Source organism: Synchiropus splendidus, chromosome 1, assembly GCF_027744825.2.
Source record: "Synchiropus splendidus isolate RoL2022-P1 chromosome 1, RoL_Sspl_1.0, whole genome shotgun sequence".
Classification (NCBI taxonomy): Eukaryota; Metazoa; Chordata; class Actinopteri; order Syngnathiformes; family Callionymidae; genus Synchiropus; species Synchiropus splendidus.
The window spans coordinates 52,222,906-52,249,787 of NC_071334.1; the positions used below are offsets into that span (position 1 = coordinate 52,222,906).

The window sequence follows — 26,882 nt, forward strand, 5'->3', positions numbered from 1 at the left end:
AATCAATACTTTGACCGAATCAGAATTTGTTGATGGTCCCTGACTGATGCCAACGTGTAGCATTAGCACTGCCAGTGAGAGTGTGTCCGCGATCAGTGTGCGCCCATGCTGGACCCAATTGCGGTTAGCTGAATGCGTTTTTGCACCCGTGAACAGCTGTCCGGATTTATAAAGAGTAAATAACAGTTTTTAACACTTAAATATTGAGAGAAAAAAGCGAGTAAAAAAAATGTAACAGAATGGTAATTAAACAAAACCTAGGCCTAAGAGACAGATGGATTTAAAATAAAGCAATGTGCACCTCCTCCAAAGCCACGGTTTCCTCCATGTGCTGTTTGGTTGCGAGCTCCACGTCCAACAAAACCTCCAGCGTTGCCTCCTGCAGCAGTCTGGCGATAGTCTCGTGCCCCGAAACCTCCCGCAAATCTAGAATGAGAAAATCTAGAATGAGAAAATTGGCAGAGAAACAAAGTTTCTCCCTTTCAATACTGGCCTAAGTATAAATGCTGTTTTCTATAGGTGAAAAAGAGAGATTAAACTTGGCTGTGCACCTCTTGGAGCGCCCTCTGTTGCTGCTCTTGTGTTGGTGCTCGTAAGCAAGACTCTCCAGCCAGGATGGGACCTCCTGTTTTGCTTCAACAAGGATGTCCAGCAGGTCTTTAGTGATGTTCCCATTTTTGTCATTGAAGAAAGACGTGGCCAGACCTGCGGTGAGACAAATAAGAAAGCACAAAACTCAATCTCTGGAAGTTGGGTTGAGGAGAGGATGTCCTCTTACCAAGGTTCCCTACTCGTCCCGTACGTCCAATGCGATGAACGTACTCCTCAATGTCGCTTGGTAGGTCAAAATTGATGACATGTTTCACATTGGAAATGTCCAGACCTCGAGCGGCAACCTACAAAAGAAGAATAATGTTTAAGTAACACGACAAACTCCTGGTCATCTTAGTGTGAAAGAATATCAGCTAGATCAAACTAACCGCAGTGGCAACAAGAATGGGGCATTTTCCGGATCTGAACTGGTTCAGCGCTTCCTCGCGGTCTCTCTGGGAGCGATCTCCATGAATACTAGTGCAGGCGTACCCTTCACGATACAGGAAGTCCTCCAGGGCATCTGCACCTTTCTTGGTCTCCACGAAGACCAGAGTCAAAGAATCTTTACCTGAAGTGACAAGAACAACAATGTGTGCAACGATGGCTGTTAAATGTTAAAGGGTAAAAGCAATTTTCAGAGTGTTAGGCCACACTCCGGAAGATGTCATGTGACTGGTCCAGTTTGAGTAGGTTGGCAGGGGCTTATGCAATGAAATCCTGTTTTTGTCATTCATACAGTATAAACGTCAACGACCACCTGTTACTCAATATGAATGGAATCACAACAATGATTTGATAAAAGCTCATATATTTGAATCAAACAGATGAAGATCATCGTCTCAACTCTACCACTTCACCTACCAATTCCCACAAAGGGTTTAGGCTTTCACAGATGACATCACACAAAACACTGGATAAGATATAAGGAGTAACACACAGACTATGTCAGACTGACAGTACATGGACTATTTTTTGCAAGTTGTTCTCCCCAACTCATTGGTTCATCATCCCACATTTTGGAGTGTGTGAATCACAAACAGATATGGCTTGCTTCACTTGTTAAATGAGGCTATAATTAATTGTAAATCGAGAGATGAGTCTCTGGCCAAATTTATGGTCGTATCTATGCATGCATCTCCAAGAGCATAACCGTTTTTCCCTTCAGTCATCATTGTATTTTGTATTTTTTCAATGTATTGACATGACTGGATTGGCATGGGTGACGCGAGGCACTGACAGTCATCAGACAGTGGGCTCCTGTACACGGAATGAAGAGACGTCAACACCGAGTCCTCGAGGCATGACTCTCTACAATAGTGTAAGCAGAAGGTAGATGCCTTTGAATCTCACAATACGCGTTGTCCGGGATTCAAATCCATGTTTCCCACTGCTGGTGCGCACTACTGTGTGTTGTGTGGAAAAGGGACAATAACACGAGTAACATAATGTTACCAAATTGTTCACAATTGCTATCAGTACTGATGACAGAGGATTTTCAGAGACTGATTTTTTAATTCCATTTGAGTAGTCAACGAATATTACAAACTTTAACACACATTCCCAGCAAGCAACATAGTGCACTGTCTCATCATCAAGTTATTATTATTACTACTATAGGTAGGTTAGCAGGCTACGTTGCCATTTTAAAGCATTGTTTAATAATGTCACATTACTATGGTAGTTGAATGTCTTCATCTGTCAACGTGACTTTACACATTTCTGGCTCGCTGGGATCAGGTAAAGGTCTGCCATTTATAGCACTACTATCAGTGAGCAACCTTGTTTGCTCAGCCAGTCCACTGTCTCACTGCAGTGCAGTGCTGTCCATGTCGAATCTAGATAATACATATTCCTTAACATGACTGTTTAATTAGCTTACAAAATTATCCGAGGGTGACGGATTTAACTGCAAGAAAACTATGGTTGCAGCAAAAAGTTTTTTGGTGAAAGACTTCCAGCATCAAAACAACACGACCAAAGCATGATTGTCTGGACACAGCCAGCAGGTCTGCAGCGTGGAGAAACCCTCCATGTGCAAAAATAGGTGCTGAGCGCAGGCTCCCCTGTGACGGTCCCATGACAACAGTGGGGCTTATTAAGCAAAATATTATATTGCAGCAGAGCTCTGAGGGAAAACAATGAAAGCTAGTCTCTCAACACGTTTCATTGTGATCTATTTGGTTATTAATAATAATAAATAGTAATAAAGATTGTTAACTGGATGCAGAAACAAAGCAGCGCACATGGATGCAGAAAATCTGCAAGGTGGAGAAGCAGAGATCTTATTGTCTGCAATGTTAAATGCACTTATTCAGACATGAGAGAACCTGTTTAATTACACAATCTTGGGCCAGTCAATTAGAAGCCAGTTCATCCTTCAAGAGCAGGTAAAAGTTCGATGACAAAATATTCCGTTTTGAAATGTAATTTTATATTGCATATTGTTGAAATGTCAGTGCAAAGTAAACAATTCTCATGATGTATCACAGATTTATTATTTCAAGCATGAATGCTACTTTATGTGACTGCAATGCATTCACCTTTGTGAGTTCAGAACATCAATGCAGTGGTGCTAATAATTGGAATAAAACTGCCCTGCCTTACTCATTTTTGACTTTGGACAAGAATTCTCAGACAAAGGCTGGTGACCCCCTGCAAATGGCTGAACAACCCACCTTTTGTTTACAAGTTATTGCACAAGCAAACAAACAATCCATTTGGTCCTAGGAGCTCTCGCATAAAGAGGTTTCAATCGAAGAAACCTCACTGTTTTTTTAAATCTCAAGTGTGTTTTACTGAAATGTATCACCGCAACTAACAATTAATACAATTTAATGATACACAGCCCACCATATTCATGCTTTGATGATGCCAGAGTAATTTGTACATATAATTACACAAATACATACGTTTCACAGTGAAAATTCACATACAGTGTGTCTAGTGTTTGATCCATCAGTTCATCATGCATTGAGTTTTCCAGATTCATTAAAATTTTAACCTTAATTTTAATTGTTGCTGAATGTTCCAAATATATGTGAAGTGTTTTAGTGTAGGTTTTTAATGATTTCGTAAGATGATAGAATCATAATGAGAATACATGCAGCTTAAAAAGGCAAAAACAAACAGTTCTAATCCTTTACATTGTTATGGGAAATAACAAAATGGAAAAAATAAAACAGAAATTCAGCCTTTAGTGCAAGTGCAAAGAGTCTGGTCATGTCCTTACCCAAGATAAGTACAGTAGTATCTGATACATGTTTGCATGGACAGAACCAGAGTCTTTGTATCACGGCCTCAACACTAAACATCACAGCAACATACAGTACTGTGTGCAAGACACTCAAAAAAGGTAAGGGGGGGAGGTCAACAGGCATGTTAGACACTTTGTGAAATGATATGTGAAGGTGTAACAAAAATAAATCCAGAGACATCTCATCCAAGCAAGCAAAATGACATAGCGGATGAAATGACACAGTGATGCTTTTTCAGTGAGGATCTTACCGGGCTTCTCTATGTTGTCTCCAGTACTGTCCTGAACCTCGCTGGGAATAACTTGGAATAGAACCACACCAAACCATCAACATGTGCACAAGCTCCCTTGTCAGTTCAAAAACTAACATTAATGTGCGTATCTTTGTAACAAATTGAGCTGAATAGTCTGTGTTCAAGCGGGAGTTCTTAAACATTCATCACTAGATGTATCTGCAGATTTGGGAATGAACAGGTCTGTACAGTTATGACAAATATTTAAATTTTCAAGACCAAATTCAGCCTGAACAACAACAAAGTGAACCCAGTGACTACATGCAACCGATGCAATTCACATAAACGGATGGAGCAGCCCATAGGAGGTCCAGCTGGAGTTACTCAAGATGCACAAGCCTATTCTTCTTGTCTTTCAACATTTCCCGTCATAGGTTGCTTCCACATTCCACACTACGGCAACAGTCGTCATCCAAAATGTTGTCATCATCCAACTGTCTTTCCTCTCCATGAGACAAAACCACCAGAGACTGGCCTCCTTAACTTTGTCTGCGAACATTTCCACATGAGCTGTGCCCCTAATATACTGGTTTCTAATCGCATCCTGACTAGTCACTACCTATGACAAGCTGAAAACCTTCAACTCTGCTTATTGTATTTGTGTCAGAGCCACAGTCACACTGACAATCGCACTGATATTCTGAAAGGGTTTGCTACTGGAGGCATTTGTTTTGTATTCAATCGAGCATAGTGTCCCTCACCACCTTGACTGTACATTCCCATGAACCTCTGAAGTACAAACAGCATTCCTTAAACCTCAACCCTACACTACTCAATCAGTTGCCCTTCCTAGTCACTAACTTCATTGTCTAGATCAATGGCTATGTGGAACCACTATCCAGTGGCAACACGCTGTAGTCAACTATCTCTTTTATCTCATATGACGGTTTAAATGCGGTTGAAGTAGACCTCGGTTCTGTCTCACTTTAAAGCCAGCTCCACATCAGCACCAGTTAAGCACTTTTTTGAACACCCCTCTCAATGGTGAAAGGCACAGCTTGCTAACCCAAGTGATGCGCTTTGGACCAAGGTGCCATGGTAACTTCAGTTCGAACATTTGGTCACTAAAAAGTACAAGTCAATCTTTGAATACCAAGCACCAGTGCAGAACTGTCATTAGAAGGAATCAGCCTTTTAAGGTAAGGTGGATTGAGGGACGGGCACCTTGCTGCTCAGTGTGTCCTTCAATCTTCTCAGACTAAGAATCTTCTTCAGAATAGTAGCAAGGCACACAGCTGGCTACCTTCAGAGCAATTCCAACACTGACACCACGGTGCAGAAAGCAGGGATACAGATGGCTTTGGGGTGAACGGAGAGCATAGCCATGGTAACCAAGCAGATCAGGGAAGCTTGGGAGAGCAAGGGTCACCTGTGGGTGCTGCGACTGGACCTTGAAAAAACCTAAGGTCAAAGACCTCACAAGTTGGATGTAGTGGACTGACAACACATAAGCAAGTTTGAGAAGCTCGCCACTCAATTCCAGGCACAAGCACCTAATGGAAGAAGTCCATCTGTCCATCTGGTGCAAGTGGATTGCTTTACACATCACATACTCTCAGCTCCATTGAGCGTCAAGTGTACAAGTACTGCTTCACAGCGCTGGACCAACCAACAAGGCATCGCCCTCTAGCTGCTCACAGGGTACAAATGCCCCATTTCCAGAGTGGAGGTCTTTCAAAATAGTGTCAGGAGGAGAATACCTCAAAACCGTATCTTCATCAAATTCTGAACACAATCATAAATCACCACAGTAGTCTTTCATGATAGTGTGCTGTAAACCTAACTTGCATTGTCCACCTTTCATCACAATGATTGTGCGACAACCACAAAGAGAAACAGTAAGAATTATTTCCCCTGTGTGATGTGTAGAGAAAGACAGGAGGAAATTACCTTCTGCAAGCTCATGAAATCAATGGCCACATAAATCTTTGACATCAATGTGGTCAATCACGGCTTATGTTAAGATTAAATAAACATGCAGCCACACAAATTAAAATCACAGATGCAGCAAGTGTGTGTACGTAACTATTGTCTGATGGCTTACAATGACGGTTTTGAAAGCAGTTTGCATGGTATGGCATTCAAGTTGGTGTGTTTTGATCGGAATAAGTATGAGTAAGGTGTTGCAAGGGCTTCTCACAGAATATGAATTTGAATTTGTGATAAATTAAAATAAACTTGGCATTGTGACACCGCGTGACATTTTCAGGATGGAAAAATATGGCTCTTGACAATTTTTGTCCTTAAATTAGCAATCACACAGAGGTGGCAATAAGTGATTGTTGGCAAGTAAAAAAAATATTTCCATGCTCTGCCAAAGCAAGTCAAGCAAGCGTGAAGACAAATGTCAGCTCTCATTATGCAGTCAAAACAAAATAATGTGAAACACTAATAATATACATTAGCATGCTTTATAACCTTTGAAATCCTCTCCCTCAAGCAAGAAAATTCAAAACATTATATCCAAGATGATTCAAATCTGTGTTTTTCACGCCACAGATAGTTTAAGACTCATTCAAATTTAGTGCGTAGTGGAACATAGTCAATAACAAAACTTAACAAACCTTACTTAAATAGAACCTTACTATAGACATTCACCAATATTAACAGTGTTGTGTTTTTTCCCAAAACTCGTTCACCAGAATTTGAAGACAAATGCATCTTTTATTGGCTAAGCAAAAAAAAAAAAAACGTCTTCCTAAACAATAAACAAATACTGGTATAGCATGAGATAATATTAAAGATTTAAAGAGGAAACTCTGCTACACTAAAGTAAAATGATACAGATGAAGGTTAATCAAAAGACAAATGCCCAAATCAGCTAGGAGACAGACCCCATGCTGGAAAGAAACAATCCAGAATGTGTCTTTTATTGAAAGGTGGATGGATGACAAGACAGACAGAAATTTTCTAAGTTTTGTTCAAACGGCTGATTTACAGACATGTTCACCAGTATTTCTGTTTGACAATTGGCATTCTTGGTAGTGCACACTATGCAATGGTTGATGAGGTTTCATGCCTCAGCGTCCTGATTTTCAGAGGCCACCAGATAGCACTGTCTGCTAAAATGTTTTTTTTTCCAACAGCTTTTTTGGAAATCATTTCTAAATCAAGAGTGCCACCTACTGGAATCTGAAGATTAGGACCGTTTCATCAACCCTGCAATACTGTAGGCATGCTACCTCATCTATCTATCGATCTATATCTATACATACATACATGCGCACAAGCACACGCACGCGCACACACACACACAGAGTATGAACCACTGTGCCAAGAGCTGACAAAATGTTTCTAAGAGATTAGAACATGAATGATGTTCCTGGCTGTAATGAAACACGAGATGGCAAGAAGAATCGTGGAGCTTAATATTGTTTATGCATGTGTTCCTCAAAATGTATCAGTTATGTGTAATGTGACATCAACATCAGAGCTCAAGATAAAGTAAATATTTAGTGGTGGATAGACACTCACCAGTGGCGCTTAGCAGGTCAAGAAGAAAAGACCTCTTGTCGCTTTCCTCCACCCAAACCACTTTTTGTGTAATGTTCTCAGAGGTGGAACCCACTCTGCCCACAGCCAGGAAGATGTACTCCTCCAAGAAATCTCGAGCCAGGATCTGCAGGCAAACAGGGTATAAACATGGACATATCGATTTATATGAAGGAAAGCAGGGCAGGCATCTTAGCCAATATCTCATTTGGGATTTCTTTAAGTAACTGCTTTCATACTTGAATCTCTTTTGGGAATGTCGCACTGAACATCATTGTCTGTCTGATGCCTTTCGGTGGCATGGTGTCTTGTTCAACAATTCGTCGAATCTGTGGTTCAAATCCCATGTCCAACATACGATCAGCTTCATCCAGAACAAGATAGCTAGTGAGAAATGAGAACATTTTTACATTTAAAATAAAAAAAAATAAAGAACCAGTAACAACAACCATCCAGTCCAGTGTTTGCTTGAGGCAACAAGTCATATTTTAATGCCTATTAAAGCTACCAGGAATATTGAAGATTTAGTGACTTTGACTATCAATAGATAGATGTAGACATATAGATATATAGACAGATGAAATGTGCTTCCACACCCATTCACCCCCAAAAATTAAAATGTCATGAAACAGAGGGATAACTCATGTTCATTATTCTGTTATTCACTACAACTGCCATCGCTTACTTGCAGTAATCGAGTCCAATCTTGCCCCGCTCCATCATGTCCACCAGTCTTCCCGGAGTGGCCACCAGCAGATGGCAGCCTCTCTCCAAATCTCGAATTTGCTGACCTATGTCTGCTCCTCCATAGACTACACAAGGTCGCACTTTCGAGCGGTAAGCAAACTGCAACCATAAGTTCAACATGAATAATGGTCCTCCACATCGGTGGTATTTGTTATCTTGCTTACCTTTCTGGCTTCATCATAAATTTGCAATGCCAGCTCTCTAGTTGGAGCCAGAACCAGAGAAATGGGGTACTGCTTACGACGGCCGTACTTTCCGTTATCCTGATGTACAAACACAAACAATAGTACTGAGAATATAAGACAAGGTACTCATGATTAAAAACAACTCTTGATCACGGCAAAACGAGTTCTCACTCGTTTTTCTCATAAATGCAGTGATGGAAGACAAGTGCTTTCTCTCTCTCGCTACAAGCGGCCAATTGGTAATTATTTCATGGACATGAATGGACATTCATCTGATGGACCCTCACCAAACTGCACGGTCACACATTGAATTCAATGTTTTTCAGCTGTCCTGGCAGAATAGTTGCTTTTTCTTAAGGTTTTTCTATTTTTGTTTCCTCCTTCTATAATGAAAATGTGTCTGATTTAATGGTTCATTTTTTGATTTAATGGTTCATTTTTTCACAACATGAACACAGAAGGTCTCCTCATTTTGATGACAAATTGAAAGTCAATCCATGTGATCGGTATCAGTGATTTGCAGCAATAATCCTGATTGGAGCATCCCTACTTGGAATATGAAACAAAACCAGCAACAGCAGTGACAAACATTTTAAAATGCTGAGCTAGCCAACTTCTTTCATGCATACCACTTTCAGCAACATTTTGTTATGTGAGGCAGGCAGTATAACAATTGAGATAGAAATCACAAATAATCTTCAGGATAAGGATGACTGCAACTTTTAAGAACTTCACCTGTCCAGAGGCTTTAGCTGCATTGAGGGCTTCTCCTGGTCCTTCAGTGTAGATCTGGCTGAGGATGGGCAGCAGGAAGGCAGCAGTCTTCCCAGAACCTGATCAACACAAAAGAGAACAATATCACCACTGGTTTAGTTTCTGCTCAACAGGAAGAGATCAGACCATATTGTCATACCCGTTTGTGCACACGCCATGAGGTCTCTCTTTGACTTAACAATAGGAATGGCATATTTCTGGACAGGGGTTGGTCTGGTGTAGCGGCTCAGAGCTATGTTGCCCATCACTATCTCTCCCATATCCACATCCTGGAACTACACAAGGAACATGAAACTGCTCATGCACAGGAGAAAGTTGACACTTTAAGACACAGATTGTTCACTGAAGTCCTGATCTAGACCCCAATTTCTATAGAGTCAGTGACCAAGGAGATCTTGTGTAATAAAATGAAGACACAAGAAAATAAAACTGGTACAGCTTGAAGAATAACTTGACTGAATTCATACTGTCATTAATCAATAGAAAAACGGTGAATCTTACACTTTCAATGTGATGAGGACAGTTCTGTCCAGTGGCCTCCACAGGAATGTCATCATATTTCTCAAAATTAATCCCGGTGTTACTGCCAGAGAATAACTCACTGGAGACAGACATAAGATGAATTAATTCATTTGGTATCACTTTCTCTACACGTCATTTTACTGAATTCAGACAGACCAAAACATAAAGGAAAAAGACAGTGATAAAGTCACTCTTAACACAGGCACAGATTGTCACCATTTGGATGCTGAATATAAGGGATTCAAACCAGCAAACAGGCAGCTGACTTCTGGTGAAAAAGTAACACTACGAGTCGAAAACTATGGATTCATTTAAAGGCAGGTGATGAGACTCAGTTGCCTCAGTGGCGGAGGACCGGGTGGGATTCAAGTTAACTAACCTGGTATTGCGAGATTGGACTGTTGATTGGTTAAAAAAAAACCTCAGTGTCATTGCCTTGTTATTTTTTTGACATTTCGAACTAACTTGATTAATTATTAGTGCGTAAAAGACATTGGTCCGACGTGAACCTGAAAGCTTGTGATTCCCAGGGACGTGCTCTAGATACTATTCTGCCTCAGATACTCATGCAAAAGAACTCAAAAGTCTCTTAAGCTTGCATGAGAGCTACCGAATACTGAACTAAATAACTCAAGACAGTTGGGCACGATGTTCCCAGGGTTCTCCACCAGCGACTGACGGTTTGGGAGCGATAACATTTTGGACCACACTTCACTGAAGACCGCTGTTGCAGACCATTGTTATCACACTTACTGTTCAAGTCGTTCGTTACGGGGAGTTGGTTTGGACCAGTCTCCATCATCTTTGGACTCTTCCACCCAGCGGGTGTTCCCAGCTCCTCCTCCTCCAAATCCACCATGATCGTACCTACGTTGAGTGGTAGTGAACAAAAAAGGGAATTGTTATTAACTGGCTGAAGATAAACTGAAAAGAAATGTTTTCTTTAGCCTGAATGGACATGCTTCATACTATGACAGAATCTAAGTGGTGCATTTGGTTAGGACTTGGAACTTTTCCTATACCAGTATAGGACCTAAGCATGATTGACAGATTGGGAGAGAAAAGGCAACCCGCCTGCCAGGCACATTTCAGACTGCAGATTACATTGCATAATATTTTTGTTGCTGCTCGTGTGTCTCGCTCCTTTCAGGACAGATGTAAGAAAATATCAACACAGAAAAATATTGCCATAGTTGATGGAAAGACATATTTCAACCATGCATGACGACACAGATAGCCGCCCGCCTGGTGATGGGTAGTTGAGGCATCATGAAAACAGTATTGCAGGGTTGGTGAAACAGTGTGCTGATTCTCAGAGGCCACTAGATGGCGCTCTTGGTTTAGAAATGACGTGAGCTTTCATCGAATTAGTTGTTCCAAGTCCAAACGTTTTACAGCAGACAGCACCATCTGGTGGCCTGGAAAATAAGGACACTGTTTCATGAAGCCTCATCAATCCTTCAATAATGTGTCATGCAACCAAAAGAACAGTCAATAAAAATACAGGTTTACATGTAACTATTTTTTAATTCTTTTTAGGATTCTTTAAAACATAGATTGTCGCTGACAATTCAGAGACAAAAGATAGCGCGACTGTTAATGTCCTTGGACATTAGAAGCATTTTTTTTGTTTAGATTCTTTTGAGCTGTTTAAAACATCTTACCAACAAATGCATTTCTTAATATTTTAACTACTATTTTAATTCAGTCTACAGCATCATGTTGACACAGGCATTCAATTGAAGCACATGCTACACACTGGACCGTGGCGCATCACGTAAAAGAAAGACGGGGGCACGGGTAAGGGTTAGCGGCGCTCCTTGTACTTTGTGCCTTCAGCAAAGGGGAAGGGCTGCATAAGGTACTGTATATACCAAATGACATTGATCATTCTGATTGTCTCCCCGCCGGCAAGCACATCCCTAACTCCCACTTAGAACGTCGGATGGGTGTAGAAACATTTTACTCCAATGACACACCTACTGAAAGCGTCATGCAGCACAGAAGGATGCAAAAGTGGCCTTCAAAAATTAAGCTATTTGACGCCTTTGCGGCAATGGGTTGTTCCTCCATCTACGGGCCATGAATGAAGTCACAGGACGAGTTCCATGTCTTTTTCGAAGGTTAACTACAGGCAAACATGACATTAATGTTTCCTGCGTCTGTGTCTCTTCACCTTACCTCGCTCTGTTTGTGCTTCCTCTGTCATTGAAGAATGCAGACTTTCCTCGGTTGTTGCCAAAGCTGTTATAAGGCTCCTTATTCCAGCCTCCTGCATCTAGCAGGACAAAGAAAGATGAATGTGGAATTAATAACATCACTATGGACTACACTAACCAGTATCTGCAACCACTCTTTAATCAATTCAAGCACACCTTTCGTTTCATAGCCTGCAAAGGCCATTGGTTGAGCTGGGTTGATGGGGTTGAAGGCTCCACCTCTGTTGCCACGGTAGCCGCCTCCACCAACACCACCTCGTCCACGTTCCATGCGAGGCGGGCCACGATTGAAGGAGTTGCCACCCGCCATGCGGTTGTCAGGGTATCCATTGACAAAGTTGGCGCGCCCAGCGTCCCACCCATCTATGAAAGTGAAATTGAAAAGAGAGAACGAAGAAGGAAATGCAGTGGCTTATGAATTCATCTCAGATTTCGTAATTTCCCCGGGGGTTAGGGTTAGGCAAGTTCGAAAGTTATTCTATAAAATCTTGAATTCTCTGCCCCTGTCTCTATTAGTAAATGAAATAGAGTTATACACTTTAAAAAATCCCAGTGACGTGAAATTGCAGAGGGATAGTGTGTCTCTGTTGACAAAGGAACCTCTCAGTATTACCCTAGAACTAGAACAGCTAGAAGAGGTTTCCAGGCAGAGGCCAAGCTGAATCTCTTCACTTCAACCCCTGTCCCTCTACTGCAACTTCACTTAAGCGGAAGCAAATGGATACACATGAACAAAATACGGGACATTTAAACAAAGGGGGCAAATGCATATTTGATAGATTTTTGAAATTGCTTTTTAAATGGTTCACCTGACTACTGGTGTTATTAGAGCAGAGATGAGTTTAAATACCACATACTATAAAAACAGACTAGAATCTGAACGGACTTACAGTTGGCAGCGGGTGCAATGTTGTAGGCCCCCTGTCGACCAGCTGCAAAAGCATTTCCGGCTATAAACAGAAACATTTCCAGATTACAGTGAATAATTAACAACACAAAACAATGACATTGAAAATGTCACAATGAAGAGACAAGGCGTGTGACAACAGTGACAATCTGTAATGTTTCAGAAATGACGTGTACATGTGGGTTTTGTTTGTTTTGTTTATTACCTAAGCCATTTCAGTTCATTTTCTCTGTGTGGGATTGTTGTTCTGTGGCAAACCAAGAGGAAAACTGCAGAGTCATTAGCCCCGCTGCACAAGCTATTGTTAGCAGCGAAATTAAATTTAAAGCAAGGCCTTTCCTGAAAATAAGTCCATAAAAAACAAAATAGTTTATAAAATTAAATTGAGTTAAGCACTGGAGCAAAAACTATATACACATTATTTGAACACACAAAACATCACACAGCGCTATTCAGAGTTTGCAACTACTTTACTATTCTGAGTCTGTTAAAATGGAGTGAATCAATTCAACCAGATTGGGATATGACAGTAAAAGCTGTCCAGCCAAATAAAAACCACAAAGCAGTTTTGGGTTTGCTATGAACAATAATGCATACGCAAATTAACTCTGGGATTACCAATAATTGTTGGAAATATGTCGCAAAGGTTTTGATTTCCACAGAAGTGAAGTTGTCTTTCATGGGTAAAGTTCAAAAGTGTTGTAATTTTAGTCCGCACGCGTGTAAAATAGCAAACACTTAGATCAGGTAAGTGTTCAACACATGAACCTGGCAGCTATGTTTTTAAACTTTGGACAAGAACTTTATAACAAACATTTACAATGTTGTTTTCATGTAAAGATGGGTGTGTCAGATGAAATCTACAATCCATAATGAGCCTTAAACAACAACTATAATGTTAAAAAAAAATGAGAGTCTGTGTCATGTGTTTGTTTGCATGATAGGCTCCTTTCATTGTCCTACTGCATTCTGAGGACCTGCGGGAGCCCAAATAAAATAAATCAGGAGTAAGAATCGAAAAAAACGTATCGTACTGTATATAATTTGAGATTAATGGAGCATTTTATTTTTAGAAAATCATACTGCAGTATCCAACTGGCCTCCAATTTAATTTCAAAAATCTCAACAATGAGTCAGGTTGGGTCAGATTAGATTACATTATTTTAGATATCCTTAATTCATCCCACAGTGGGGGAATTTGCTCACATGTGAGCGTGTATCTATGCATGAATTATAAGAAAATTATTACTATTTGTTAATGTTCATTATGAACCTGGACTCGCACCAAAAGCCTTTGCTTTACAACAGCACCATTTGTGCCATGTTAAACATGGAAAGAGTGTCAATTACAGCGTGCGACCTGTCCTGAAAAAAGATGGAGCTCTATGTTGGCCAGTGGTCAAAGAGCTTGAAAGGCTTGTTAATGCAGGAAATCGGTTGATAAATGTAAAGGTGTATCTGGTAAATTTTCAAAATAAAGCACTATTTCCAGAGTTTAATGACCATGACGATGGCGCTCAAGCACCAAGCTGTCCGATTTAAGACAATATCACTTGATATTTAAAACACCGTACCACATTTATTGATTAAAAACAATACCACGCTGGGCAGCACATGGGTCAATACGTGAATAACACAAATATTCAAACCAACAAAATAAACAAAGTGCGATAAGATAATGCACTGAATACAGTCAGATAACTCAAACATGCAGACCCATAAAAACAGGATCAGCTGTGTGCTTGGATAAAAGCCAACAAGGAAAGGTGTGTTTTCCAAAATGGACGGTGATGATGCCAGTCCTACATGAGGAGGGAGGGTACTCCATAGCCAACACTGTGGCCCAGTGGTTGGTCAGTGATTGAGTGAAGTGATGACACTTGTCACCTCTGCCCATATCGGACAGAAACCGCACAGGGTTGCTGCAATCTGTGACCGTGTTTGGTGCGAGTCCGGGGGTTAGTCACCATAAATGTTAAGGCCTTTCAGGATGAGCATTTGCCACTGACCAGTGACATTCAATCCGCACCACTTGCTTCTAACATTGTAAAGCAGCAGCGGTACAGGTCATTACATTCGGAATAAAAGAAATCAAGGGTTAGTGTACCGCACTTACAAGCAGCCTTTCCACGAATGAACAAGTAAAAAGGCAAAAGGTGATAATTACTTAGCTCTTCGCCACTTCTCCTCAAATGAACAAGATTGTTCATAGCAAGTAGCGAGTTTTGCTCAAGTGTTCTTCACCATAGACTCAAAAAAGAGGCGTGAACAGTGAACCAGCAACTAACTAGATAGTTTTCAAGCAGTTTATTAGACTTTTGGTTTATTAGATTTGAACGGTTGGAATCAGCAAGTGTTTGGCTTAAATAGTAGCATTAAGAACTTGTTCAGAGGAATTTGTATGTTCTTTCAATACGAGGGTTGGGACAATGAACACATTTGGGACTCATTTCTTACCCACCACAGTCAGAAATGTAAAGATGACATTGATATGTGGAACAGAGACTAGACAACACACTTTCAAGACCAAAAGAGGCATGTAAAGTCATTTTACCCATGACACGGCAGAAAATGTACAGTAAATATTTGTGGAGCAACTTACCAGCAAGGAATAAGGCAGCTGCAAAATCATAAAAATGGACACATTATTCACTTTTGAATGAGCTTAAGACATAAAAAACTGAGTGAGTGAACATTGTACACACCATTTTTGGGGCCATCTTTGTTACGCAAGTGTGGGGGAATGTACCGTCCTTGAGACAAAAGAAATAAGAAGGAATGAACAGCAAGCTCAGCACTTACAAAGAAATTCATTAGCGAAATTATTTGTCAGTTAAAAGAGACATGTTTCAGACAGTAATTGCGATTAGGGCTGCAACACCAAATCGAGAAAATTTATAAAAATAGGGTATTAAAAGTGTAAGAAACCAGCCAAATAAATAAATAAAGAAAAGGCTATATATTTGGAAAATGAAATATATTTGAAAATGAAATGTCCTCTGTGTATGATTCATTGATAATAATCAATGGATGAATCGGTTCTTAAAATAACAGTGAGATGCAGCCCCAATTGCAATCTAAGCAAATACATATTTTTCAATTGAACTGTTGAACAAAACAACTCACTGCTTGTGCCTCCACCTTGACCGTCTCCAGCTGTTAAGTCCATGACAGCAAGCTGTAGAAAAAAATAGAAATATTCACTGAGGGTTGGCAGGTGCATTGTTATGGTACTCACTCATCCACATCCATCTAGAACTTGGATCCATACATACAATGATTTTGTTACAACGCTGACGGTCCGTAGCTTTTAATGGAGTGTTTGGTAAACGTACCTGAATTTAGAACTTTTAAAGATGGAGCGTTCATTTTGTTTTCAAATTGTTAAAGTAACCATACACTATGACTGAAATGAAAATTTTAAAAATGAATAAAAATCTATATAAGGTCAGAAATGTGATCCAAGAGCCCACCAGCAAGGCTGTTGAAATATTGTTAAAGCAGCATGCGAGTGTTAACATTGTGAAGACCTTTGGTGACAACATTACTTCAGAACAAAGATAAGCCCTTATTCAGACCAATAGAGGGTCATTTATTGCAAAAGTTAAATGTTGTTGTTTGAATCAGGGAGGAGGTAAAACGATAGAGGAAAGCATCTGGATGTTGGAAAAATCCAGCTGTTCCAAAACCGACGGTGAGTCCTGGTCGTGCTGTTAATCGCAATGCTGTGCCTCCCCCATATAAACAGAGTCTCTATTGGTGATTCATGTCCAACAAAACAAAATTCCACCTGGAGGGAAAGATGTAGCTTTCATCTTATTTGCAACTCTTATTAGGTAATGAAGTACAGTTGTACAGGGAAAATAACATCTGCTTGAATGAAGGTTTGACATCAGAATGAAAACGGGAATAAAATATTCATAATGAATACATTTTGACTCAATGAAAGAATGTTGATACTGTCACACCTGCTCTAAGACATAGGTGATTCCAGTGTTGTCAACACAAGTCCACTGCTTCCTCGACAGTAATTGACATTACTCAAGAGTTTGGTGACTGTCGACATGACAAGTATGACACAAGCGTTTGCCTGTCGCGCAGAACATGTCAGCAAATCTACAGAAGGCAAGTGAACTTGGAAAGCGAAGGCATGAAGTGAGCACTGGCGCTGGACGGGTGACCAGGCGATGCTAGGTAGCTTACGTTGCTGGTGACGCAGATGAAATGAGGGCTTTAAAGCGGGATGGTCCGTCAGGCATGTCAACTGTTCGGCAGAGCGTCATGAAATGACAGTGCGAATGCAGACACGGGTTGCTCATGGTGCCACACACATTTCAAGCAATGTGCGGTTTTACATTTTATTAAGAGGCTGCAAGAAAAACGCAGTTCAGATGTTGGCTGACAGGTGCGCTTGTTTTGGTGACGCGGGAGAGACGACAGCAGCAACACAGATGACATCCACCACAAGTAACACTGATGAAGCGAGGCGCGCCCTCAACTTACAGATGCAGAGTTTGTGACAACCGTACAGCCGATTACTAACTGAAGCGCGTCGGTCACACTCAGAGATGGCAAAATGAACACGAATTAGCGACTGTAACAACATCGTCACGGCTGTCCGGGTGTTTAAAAGAAACGCACCCGCCGCTAACTAGCACGGTAGCATCTCGCTAGCAGTTTTTGTCGGCTGTAAGCTCCAAGTCGTTCCAGCTATTTTCGCCGTTTTGCGCGACATATGATGCGAGGACGTACCTGCTGCTCGAGACCGTGGACATTCTCGACGGCCACGTGACTCATAACTATTGAATATGGAGGAAAAATGATGTCGCTGGAAAGGAGCTCTTTGTTTGCCGGATCTGATGTTGTCGTTTCTCGCGTTTCGTCGTGTGACACTAGTCTGAACTGCGGCCCCGCGCTCTACAGGAAGGTGCCGTGTGGGTTTGGGTGGCGTCAAAGTCGGGATCCTGGCCACTAAGGTGGACGTTCACTCAGCTGGTGGCGGTTTGGTCTTCAGCTGGAGTCGAGATGGAGACGAGTCAATTACGTAGCAACTCAGCACCAAGGCAGCTCTCGTCAAAATAAAAGTCCTTTCATCGCCGTCGTCACTTCACTTGGAGACTCGTTATGCGCATAGAACGCAATGCCATGTTCCAAAAATAAAAATTATTATTATTATTATTATCATCATATTATTTTTTATTTAAATGACTAATTTACTCCATTCTTCTTTCACACTGTAAAGTACGACAAACGTCTTGAGGTTGTTTTCAGGGGTCGGGTGAAAGTTCAGACGTCAAGAGATTTCCGACGATCTGTTTATTGCAATTGTTATACATGTAACTTGTAATAATTGCAACACATAAAGCAAAAAACGTGTTTTTTATTGTTTTGTTTCATTTAAAATATGTTTTTGTTTTGTTCATTATTGCAGGTTGCACTAAAGCACTTTCCTAGTTGGTGGAATCCTCACTGACCTTGGCAATAAAGCTGATCCTGATTCTGAAAAGTAGGGAAATTCATGCAATTCTTCACCTTATATTTTTGAACAGGCGAGTGTCGTCTGCCATTTAGAAACAATGAACATAACAGTATTTGTTTTTGGCACTCCCCATCAGGCGTTGCCACAGTGATGACGATGAGACGAAGCGCTGAGATTTGACAGAGAGCTTCATTTGCTCAATGGTTCCACCAAGTGGACATTAAATGTAAAACTGACAGCAACAAAAAGTGGTTGCTAATGTAACCGTAGTTTTATGAATATGTACACAGCCCCCTAACGGCCTTCGCTATTGGTTAAAAACCACGCTGAAGGCTGTTGGCATTAGTTTCCTCCCAGTGTGACTTCTGTGTTGTGTTTTCTTTGTTTAAATCATGAACAAACAGACCACGTTTGCAGCAGGACAATGGAATCGCTGACTCCAAGCAAAACAAAACAAAATATCAGAGTGACGGGTGTCCATTTTCCACACTGAATATTCATGCATACATCACCAACACATCGAGTGAGAAAAATAAATGTTTACAATGCTGAAAAAATATGAAAATATCTACACTAAACAATGCGGTCAAATATAAAAAGACAGAATTACATAGGATGAGACAATACACAAGAATTAAAAGTGCAAGATGGCAACCAGAACAGAACGTGGTCACTCAGTTCTTCAAGAAAGTTTACAACATGAAACATGAAACAACAATGAAAATGAAAAAAAAAAAACAGCATGACCTACAACCCGACCAAGCATCCCGAAACCAAGCACTCAAAGTCCGGTCCGTGACATTGTGCCTGGCTGGCACCTTCAAGTAGTGTTAAGAGGGGTTGTGTGGATCACCCTTTAGAGGTGATGGAGATTCTGTCACTCTGCAACCTAGTGGTGGGCAGTTGGCGCTCTTGGTTTAAAATGATGTGAGGTTTCATTGAAATTGTTTTTTAAATCCAAAGATTTTAGAGCAGAGCACGCCATCTGGTGGCCTCTGAAAATAAGGACAGTGTTTCATGAAGCCTCATCAGCCTGTCACTAGTTTAAACAACCATTTCAATGGCCATTTCTGGTCAGTTAAACTTGACCTTTCTCCGCTGTTCTGAAGACACCTCCAATGCTACATCTGTGTAAACACTACGATGAACGACAGACCATTTCCGTCAGTAACAACACTCCGCTCTGAATAAGAAAACAATTCCCCTCAAAGGTTTGAAAAATATATATTTTTCAAAGACGCACAATCAGGCAAGCTAAGATGGACGTGCAACTCCTTTGACAAACACAGAATTAACATGAACCTAACCTCATGTTTAGTTTGGCAAATATGCATGTTTGGACTGCTTTAAAGTGAAGCTGAACATTTGTTTGAGGCTCCACTTACAAGTCGGTAACTTTCCACTGGAGCAGTGTCTATTGAAAATGCTGCAGAAACGTCATATTTTTGGGTTCGGCTCCATCAGTATGTATAGAATGTGAAAAATGGAAATTGCAGGTCTCATTCATGTTCATCGAATTTTTCTCACTCTCACTCCAGGGCCAGCAGTGCGTGCAGCTTTTTGTTCAACTGGCAGACACAGCTCCACCACTCAGGTGTCTGAGGACGGTTTAATCTGTTGAATGACAGTCTGGTGCTGCTGGTCTCAGCTGTCACCTGATTGGTTGAACTGTACACGCTTGATTGGTGGGAACAAATACCCGCACCCCCCGGCCGTCTGAGGACCGGTTTGCCCACCCCTGCTGAGCACATACTTAAACAAATCTATTGTCCACATAGAGGATCTACTTTTACCATTGACGATCTGCTACTCTGCTATGGATATCAGCAGAATTAGCTTCTCACTATTCATCCATAACAAACTGTACTTCATTCGTGTGTTCAACATGTACTTTTTATAAGCTCTCTGCCCACTGTAGTGACTGTATTACTTGTACTCTAAGTATCTGCTGAATATCAGTTCGTACAATCTGCATCTCTTAAAAAAGTCTTCCTTTCTGGATATGTATTGGCACCAATGAAACTGGATAACTCTTAAACTGGAAATTTGAAACCAACATAGAAGAGATAAAACACTCTCCAGACCAGAACAGATTCATTGAGGACACCATAGATGTCATGAAAACATTCCTCCTGAAAATATACTTGCGCCTTATGTGCACAGAAAACATGAGGAGGAAAAGTTTGTGAGAGTGCTGTTATCCGGGTCATCACGCAGCAAAGGTTTGAATTAAGTCAACCGGACTAAAAATATTATTAGTCTGGTTCACTCGATTCAGACTTTTGCTATGAGGAGGGGAACTGCACAAAACAGTGCTCATTTTAATTGTACCTTCATAAATGATGGTGTTTGTAAATCCATCCAGCCATCCAGCCATCCTCATCTGCCTATCCGTTGTCGGGTCGCGGGGGCAGCAGCTTCCCTCCCTTACACCCTCATGCGAGAACAAGACCTCCAGATATTTAAACTTCTCCATTTGAGGCAGGGATTCATTGATGTCAAAATTGCCTCAAAAGGAATGTGAAATCATAGGTACATTTCAGGCCCATCAGGTCGTATTATTGCCAGGCAATTCAAACCATCCTGGGACATGTGAGGTGACATCTCATGACAAGATTGTGACATTGTTCAGCAACATATTGGGGATCATAACTACCAGAAATGCCTGAGTGATGCCCCCAAAATGAAAACTCTTGGAAAAATAAAATGCAAAACCAAAATTGAGGAGCCAATCAGTTATATTTGAGGCAAACCTTTATTGTCAAGCCCAAATCTAACGTGTATGACAATTGCTTTTTGTGCATGTCACAAAAAAAAAAACACATAGGAAAGATATCTGTTGGGTTTATTTATTTACTTAATAAATTCAATAGCTTTGTTACAAAGAGTTACAAACATGCATTAGTATTATACAAGACACTGTTTATGGTTAATACACAAGTCATTCATCATAATAATCTATAAAATCAATTCTTCTCCTGACGTTCAAATTCGAAGACAATTCACCGTTCCAATAAATGTGTTCCCTGACAAGAACAGAAGCTACAATGAGAAATAGATGAAGAGAAAGATCCCAATGGAGCAAATGACAACAAGCCCTGCATTTAAAATGAATCTGCTTTTCACAGGCTCATGGAGAAGCGCATCCACAATCCGTTCTTCCTCATGTTCCGTAAGGACCTGAGCTTTGGTGGGTTGTGCATGAAGGCCGCAGAACCAGGCCAACAGCTTCATGCCCTGTCCCTTATCGACCCCTCCTCCTCCAGAACACCAACCCTGCAGCTCAACCGTCCCCTGTTCCACCTCATTTGAATTTACATAGTGACACCCATTTTGGAGAGAAACGCCATGACCGTCACCATTTTCCCTTGTTCTACTGCCTTTGTGGTTTAGGGGCTCCATCATAGTGAGGTCCTTTTCTAGTCCCTGTTTTCTCTTGCTAAGGCCCCAAAGTGTGGTAGTAGCGATTTGTTCTTTGCTTGGAGGTGGAGTGCACAGACTCACAGCCACAGCCACAGAAACAGAGACCCAAAACAAGACTGCAGCTACATACATAAAATGAATGTCCTTAATAAAAGAGGGCCGCTCATCCACCTGACTGCAGTGTGGCTCACGGTACACAAAGGCAAGCACCAGTCGTACGGCTCCTAAAGAAAATCCTACCATCCCACCACAGAACGCTCCAGTCTCGTTGCATCGGTGCCACAAGACTCCCAGAAGAAAGAGAGCTGCAACTGGTGGGGTCAAGTAGTCAGACACTTCTTGAATGTAGTAAAACATTTGGCCTCCCTGCATCTCGATGACCACAGGCACCCAGGCTATACTGACCAAGACCATGAAAACCACAAACAACTTGCCGACGATGACCAGCTCCCTTGCAGTTGCCTCCTTGCGAAGCATGTTGTAGATATCCAAGGTGAATATGGTACTGGCAGAGTTGAAGATGGAGTCCAGGTCGCTCATTAGCGCTGCGATCATGACGGCCATCATCAACCCCCGAAGCCCGACGGGCATCATTGACATGACCAGTCGTGGATAAGCAACATTGCTGCACCCTGTCTCCGCACCACATACTTCCATGCAGTGCTCACGGCTTATACATGCCAGCTCATTGGTAAAGAAGATCCTGGCGATCATACCTGGAACATTGGTGTGTGCTGTGAACTGCTGTCTGACCACAGAAGACACATGTTAGATGTAGAGAATGTCTGACCTGGGATGACTATTATGAACATGGGCAGGATTTTCAGGAATCCAGCCATGATGGTGGAACCTTTGGCGTGGGAAATGTTCTTGGCTGCAAGGACCCGCTGCACAATTACTTGATCTGTGCACCAGTACCTGTAAAAAGGAAAACAAATCACACATTACAGGAAGTAAAATCAAGTCGGGATGCTCCGATCAGGATTCTAGCTACCGATCACAGATACTGATCACATGATGTTCACTATGTTTTCTCTTGTAGCGGGACTCAGAGACATAGAGCACTGCATTTATGAAAGTTTCCAGTCTGGCTGTTTTCAAAAGTTTTATACTCAGATGGAAGAATTCTGCACCTGACTCCGAAAGGGCGACAGATTCAATTGTTTCCATCCCTGAGAAAGGCTCAGGGAAAGGACATCTTGCGTGGTGAAATTTCTTGGTGAATTTGCTTAGCATTCTGAATATCACGCTCGAGCTGGCGGGTGTTGCTAAGCACTTGCTGCGCTAACATCCTGCTGGGCTAACAGCCTGCTGCTGAGGAACCACGGTCTCACTCTCTCGAGCCCAGAAAACTCTCCGTGCTCCATCAAGTGCTGGTGCTTTATATCACATATTTAATTTGAAGGCGCTTCCTTGCGCAGCATTTTCCCGTGCATGTGCTCCAGGATGCAAACTTGACATGCCAGATTGAAAGAACCTCCACAGCAGACATGCTGATGCCCAGTGAGCAGCAGGGAGGGAGGAGCGGATGCACCATAACCAGCGGGGCTTCATCAGAGCGCCGGCTGTCACAGTGATCAGTTGTGATCGACAATGACAGATAGTGATCGGCCCTCACTGATCACGCAGATATTGGACGATCATGATCGGTGGCTGATCGATCAGAGCATCCCTGAAATGAAGCATAATGAGTCTATTCTTTAAATGTTAACTGTTGTGTTTTGAGTACCAAATTGATGCAGGAGTCTGACCCAGAAGAAACCCAGGCCAAGGCAGGTCTGGATCACTTGCCCCTCGAAGAATCTTCAAAGAATCTGGTTTTGGACTGAGATGGTGGTAGCAGGAATTTGAAAACGTGAGGTTTGGGGAGGACAATAATATACCAGTGATGTTTGGGGCTGCTTGCATGTACTTGATCCGAACTCCTATAAAAAGCAGAGTACAAGTAAGAACACTTCTGGGGTTAAACACTCAGAGAGAGTTTTTGAACCAGGAGACAATTAGACCTTCAAGTCCTCCAACTTCCACCAGACTTATGACTGTGAGACACAGTGCTCCTGCAATCATAAGGAATGCCTGAAGGGCGTCTGTGTAGATGACAGCAACCAGTCCTCCGGTGACTGTCAGCAAAGCCGTCATGGCAATAAGCAGAATGATGGACAAGTACAGGTTCCACCCCAAAGACTCTTGGATGAACAAGGCTCCAGCATAGAGGTCCACCGACACCTTGGTGAAAATGTAGAGGACCAGAGACAAGACAGCAAAATAGACTTTCAGCCGCTTTCCTCCGTAGCGTTTCGACAGGTACTCAGGCATGGTGTAGACCCCAGAGTGAATATAGACAGGGATGAACATCCATCCCAACAGCTGGAGCAGTAGCAGAGCATTGAGTTCCCACGCAGCCACGCTGAATCCGCTGGCAGCTCCCGATCCTGCCAGTCCAATGAAGTGCTCGCTGCCAATGTTGCTGACAAAAAGCGACGCTCCTACGGCCGCCCAGTTCATGGTGCGGCCAGCCAGGAAGTAACCGTTGACAGTGCTACCATTAGCTCGACGCATCGCGACAAATCCAATCACCAGCACCAGTACAAAGTAGATAGCCACAACAACAATGTCGGCAATCTCCATGGTTGGGGAAGAATCCGTGTTTCAAAGTCAGAAATAAACTCCAACCTTGGTATGCAAAAAATTATTTTTAAATCTGGTCCTTCAGTGAGTGACTCAATGTCTTCTTCCCAATCTTCTTCCTGAGTTTGAGGCGTGGAGACTGTAAAAAAGGAGTTCTCCGGGGAAAGAACTCTGGTGAACCCTGTGATAACAATAAAGTGCATATTTTAAAAACACACAAAACATTGAAATCTTTTATAAAACACTTTGGTTGTGCATTGTGTGATATAATGCAATATTCTCCACATTAAAAATCTTGGACTTGGGCTTCTTGGTTAATTGTAGTAGCTCCTTCCATGATTTTATGGAAATAATGTACCTACTAAGAGTGACTCAGTTCCACTTGTTTATTGCTTGAGGTTTGCACCGATGATGAAATGACTGAAAACGCTGTGAAATTGCCCATCTCATCTGTTGTCATAACCCATGCAGTATGTTCAGGTTTACTCTACACAGCCGGCGCTTTGGATTGGACAGTACAAAGTATATTCCATCAACTAAACTGGCCAACAGGTGTCAAGAACTGTATCAGTATTTTAGGTGAACATTACAGATGCTGATTCCAACACACAGTAGTGGAGTATCTTGGTAAAACGCTCAATTTTGACAAGGTCATGGAAAGAACATTGTTTAACTGCTGTGCCAAACACCACAGCATGGCCAGACATGAAACCAAAGGTGATGAATATAGAGCTGCTACTACCTGCAGGCCGCTGCTTTGATGGGACCAGACGCCACTTTGATCACACTTGGTGCGTCTGCTGCAGAATGCAGCATATGTTTGAGTCCTCCAACGCTTGACTGGAGCCTCCACCCACTCCCCGAGACTCCACCCAGACCTGAGAGCCAGGAAGTCTGGTGATGATGATGTTGAGCTTTTGGATATGGCTGTAGGGGAAAAGCATGCTGAGGTTATTGATATTCCTGCCAGTGATTTCATTTATTTCTAGCTTCACATTATCTTTACATCTTTGCTGATGATTTTCATACCCTGGAAAAACAGGTTTTTGCCATGGTGAGTCATTCGCCCCTAGACTCTTCTACTCCCAGACAGGAACAGTGTTTTCACGAGGGCAGACGATATGCATTTGGCACAATTCAAATATGTCCCCGATACTTGGGTGCCGATTCAATTTATGTCACAATTCTGGTATTATTATTATTATTATCATTATTATTAAAGAGGAAAATAATAGTAAAAATGCCCATCACAAGTGGTGACCGTGGCCATATGTGTATTTATAAAGGGCATTGACTCTTTATAAATATACAAAGCAGCTGACGTGCAGTAATAAGGAGCCAGGTGCGTTATCACCCAGGCAGCAAGAGAGAGATGCCGTGGGCGCTGGATTATATAATTAATATCCAACTACTCTCCCCGCAGTTTTACAGGCCAGGACTATCCATTGCATAGATGTTGTTATTCCAGTATCTACAATCTTCCAGAACTATACTGAGCAGCAGTTAGCAGAGAGCGCTAACATGTTAGCACAGGGCTGCGACTTCTCTGGTAACCAGCGTAAAACTCTCACATAAGAGGCTTTTGTAAGGCCACACTTCTCATCTGCCAGGCCTTTCTAGCCAAGTGATGTCATATGTATCTATATGGTGAATGCAGACTGTGGTGCAATCGCGAGATGGCTAGTATCAGCCATGCAAATCCTGCAACTAGTCCTCGGTCTACATTTGACAGTAGTTGGTGTTTGAAAATGAAAGCTTGTCACGTATTATACTGGTGTGTCTGATCTGCAACACGTTTGAGCTCGGCTTCCCAACTGTTTATCTGGAAATGGATATGACGTTTAAAACTATTCTGGGCAGAAATATCAATGTTTAATATTGTCCTGAAAAAATTGCGTCATATTTGAGTATCACTCGTCTGTCACAGATCACACCTGACAGTCGTCTCTACCATGCCTGCATTGTCCTCTACACCTCTTTTAACCTTGGGTCGTGACTCGTTATGACTGATCCCAAATACTCAAAAACTCATCTGTTTTCACTGCCTGCTAGCCATACATTTCATATTCATACAGTATATCATGTTCCTCTTGTCTCCAGCTCGCACCTCCAGTTCATCTTTACTCTCACAACAGATCACAATATCATCAGCAAACACCAGTCAGTCATGTGTCAGTCAGGAATCCCTACGTCACTGATACAGCAGACCTCACCAATGTCTCACTGCCCTCACACGTGTCCTGCACAACCACGCTGCTGTTCATGGATGTTGACTTCTCCACTTAGCCTTTCCCACACCTTCATGGTTGCTATTGTTGTTCTAGAACTGTCTTCCTCCACTCGCCAGGCAGCTTTCAGGAGCACTA

At 41.8% G+C, this 26,882-nt stretch overlaps 2 protein-coding genes across 4 annotated transcripts in view; both read right to left on the reverse strand.

Annotated features, from left to right (window-relative positions):
- The window catches only part of LOC128752450 (ATP-dependent RNA helicase DDX3X-like), a 24,422-nt gene extending 6,370 nt beyond the window's left edge, over positions 1–18,052 (reverse strand). The window contains exons 1-20 of one of the 3 annotated variants that reach the window (XM_053853655.1): positions 17,739–18,052; positions 16,113–16,164; positions 15,692–15,739; positions 15,589–15,606; positions 12,970–13,029; positions 12,236–12,442; positions 12,042–12,138; positions 10,614–10,727; positions 9,840–9,939; positions 9,478–9,613; positions 9,300–9,397; positions 8,544–8,642; positions 8,318–8,478; positions 7,872–8,016; positions 7,615–7,759; positions 4,099–4,149; positions 981–1,162; positions 779–896; positions 552–705; positions 302–426 (exon numbers count right to left, since the gene is read on the reverse strand). In XM_053853655.1, the coding sequence (XP_053709630.1) occupies positions 302–426; positions 552–705; positions 779–896; positions 981–1,162; positions 4,099–4,149; positions 7,615–7,759; positions 7,872–8,016; positions 8,318–8,478; positions 8,544–8,642; positions 9,300–9,397; positions 9,478–9,613; positions 9,840–9,939; positions 10,614–10,727; positions 12,042–12,138; positions 12,236–12,442; positions 12,970–13,029; positions 15,589–15,606; positions 15,692–15,739; positions 16,113–16,164; positions 17,739–17,783 (2,155 nt within the window). In that variant the 5' untranslated portion in view covers positions 17,784–18,052. Of the gene's footprint in view, positions 1–301; positions 427–551; positions 706–778; positions 897–980; positions 1,163–4,098; positions 4,150–7,614; positions 7,760–7,871; positions 8,017–8,317; positions 8,479–8,543; positions 8,643–9,299; positions 9,398–9,477; positions 9,614–9,839; positions 9,940–10,613; positions 10,728–12,041; positions 12,139–12,235; positions 12,443–12,969; positions 13,030–15,588; positions 15,607–15,691; positions 15,740–16,112; positions 16,165–17,189; positions 17,404–17,738 lie in introns of those variants that run through there. The other 2 variants (XM_053853657.1, XM_053853656.1) reach the window with 2 other exon arrangements.
- Positions 18,053–21,477: 3,425 nt separating this feature from the next.
- Positions 21,478–25,344, reverse strand: LOC128764454 (sodium/myo-inositol cotransporter-like). Its single transcript, XM_053874183.1, has 5 exons — positions 25,259–25,344; positions 23,895–24,697; positions 23,618–23,813; positions 22,679–22,806; positions 21,478–22,604 (listed from the first exon to the last, which is right to left on the reverse strand). The coding sequence occupies exons 2-5, from the start codon at positions 24,514–24,516 to the stop codon at positions 21,508–21,510; spliced, it is 2,043 nt and encodes a 680-aa protein (XP_053730158.1). The 5' UTR covers positions 24,517–24,697; positions 25,259–25,344; the 3' UTR covers positions 21,478–21,507.
- Positions 25,345–26,882: the final 1,538 nt, after the last annotated feature.

What these genes read in the sequence shown, in the direction of transcription:
- LOC128764454 (XM_053874183.1), bottom strand. Translation starts at nt 24,516, where the DNA reads ATGGAGATTGCCGACATTGTTGTTGTGGCTATCTACTTTGTACTGGTG. An exon ending in GGAAGTTGGAGGACTTGAAG is followed by an intron (nt 23,814 to 23,894) that starts GTCTAATTGTCT and finishes TGCTTTTTATAG; the next exon opens with GAGTTCGGATCAAGTACATG. An exon ending in GTTCATAATAGTCATCCCAG is followed by an intron (nt 22,605 to 22,678) that starts GTCAGACATTCT and finishes CCAATGTTCCAG; the next exon opens with GTATGATCGCCAGGATCTTC.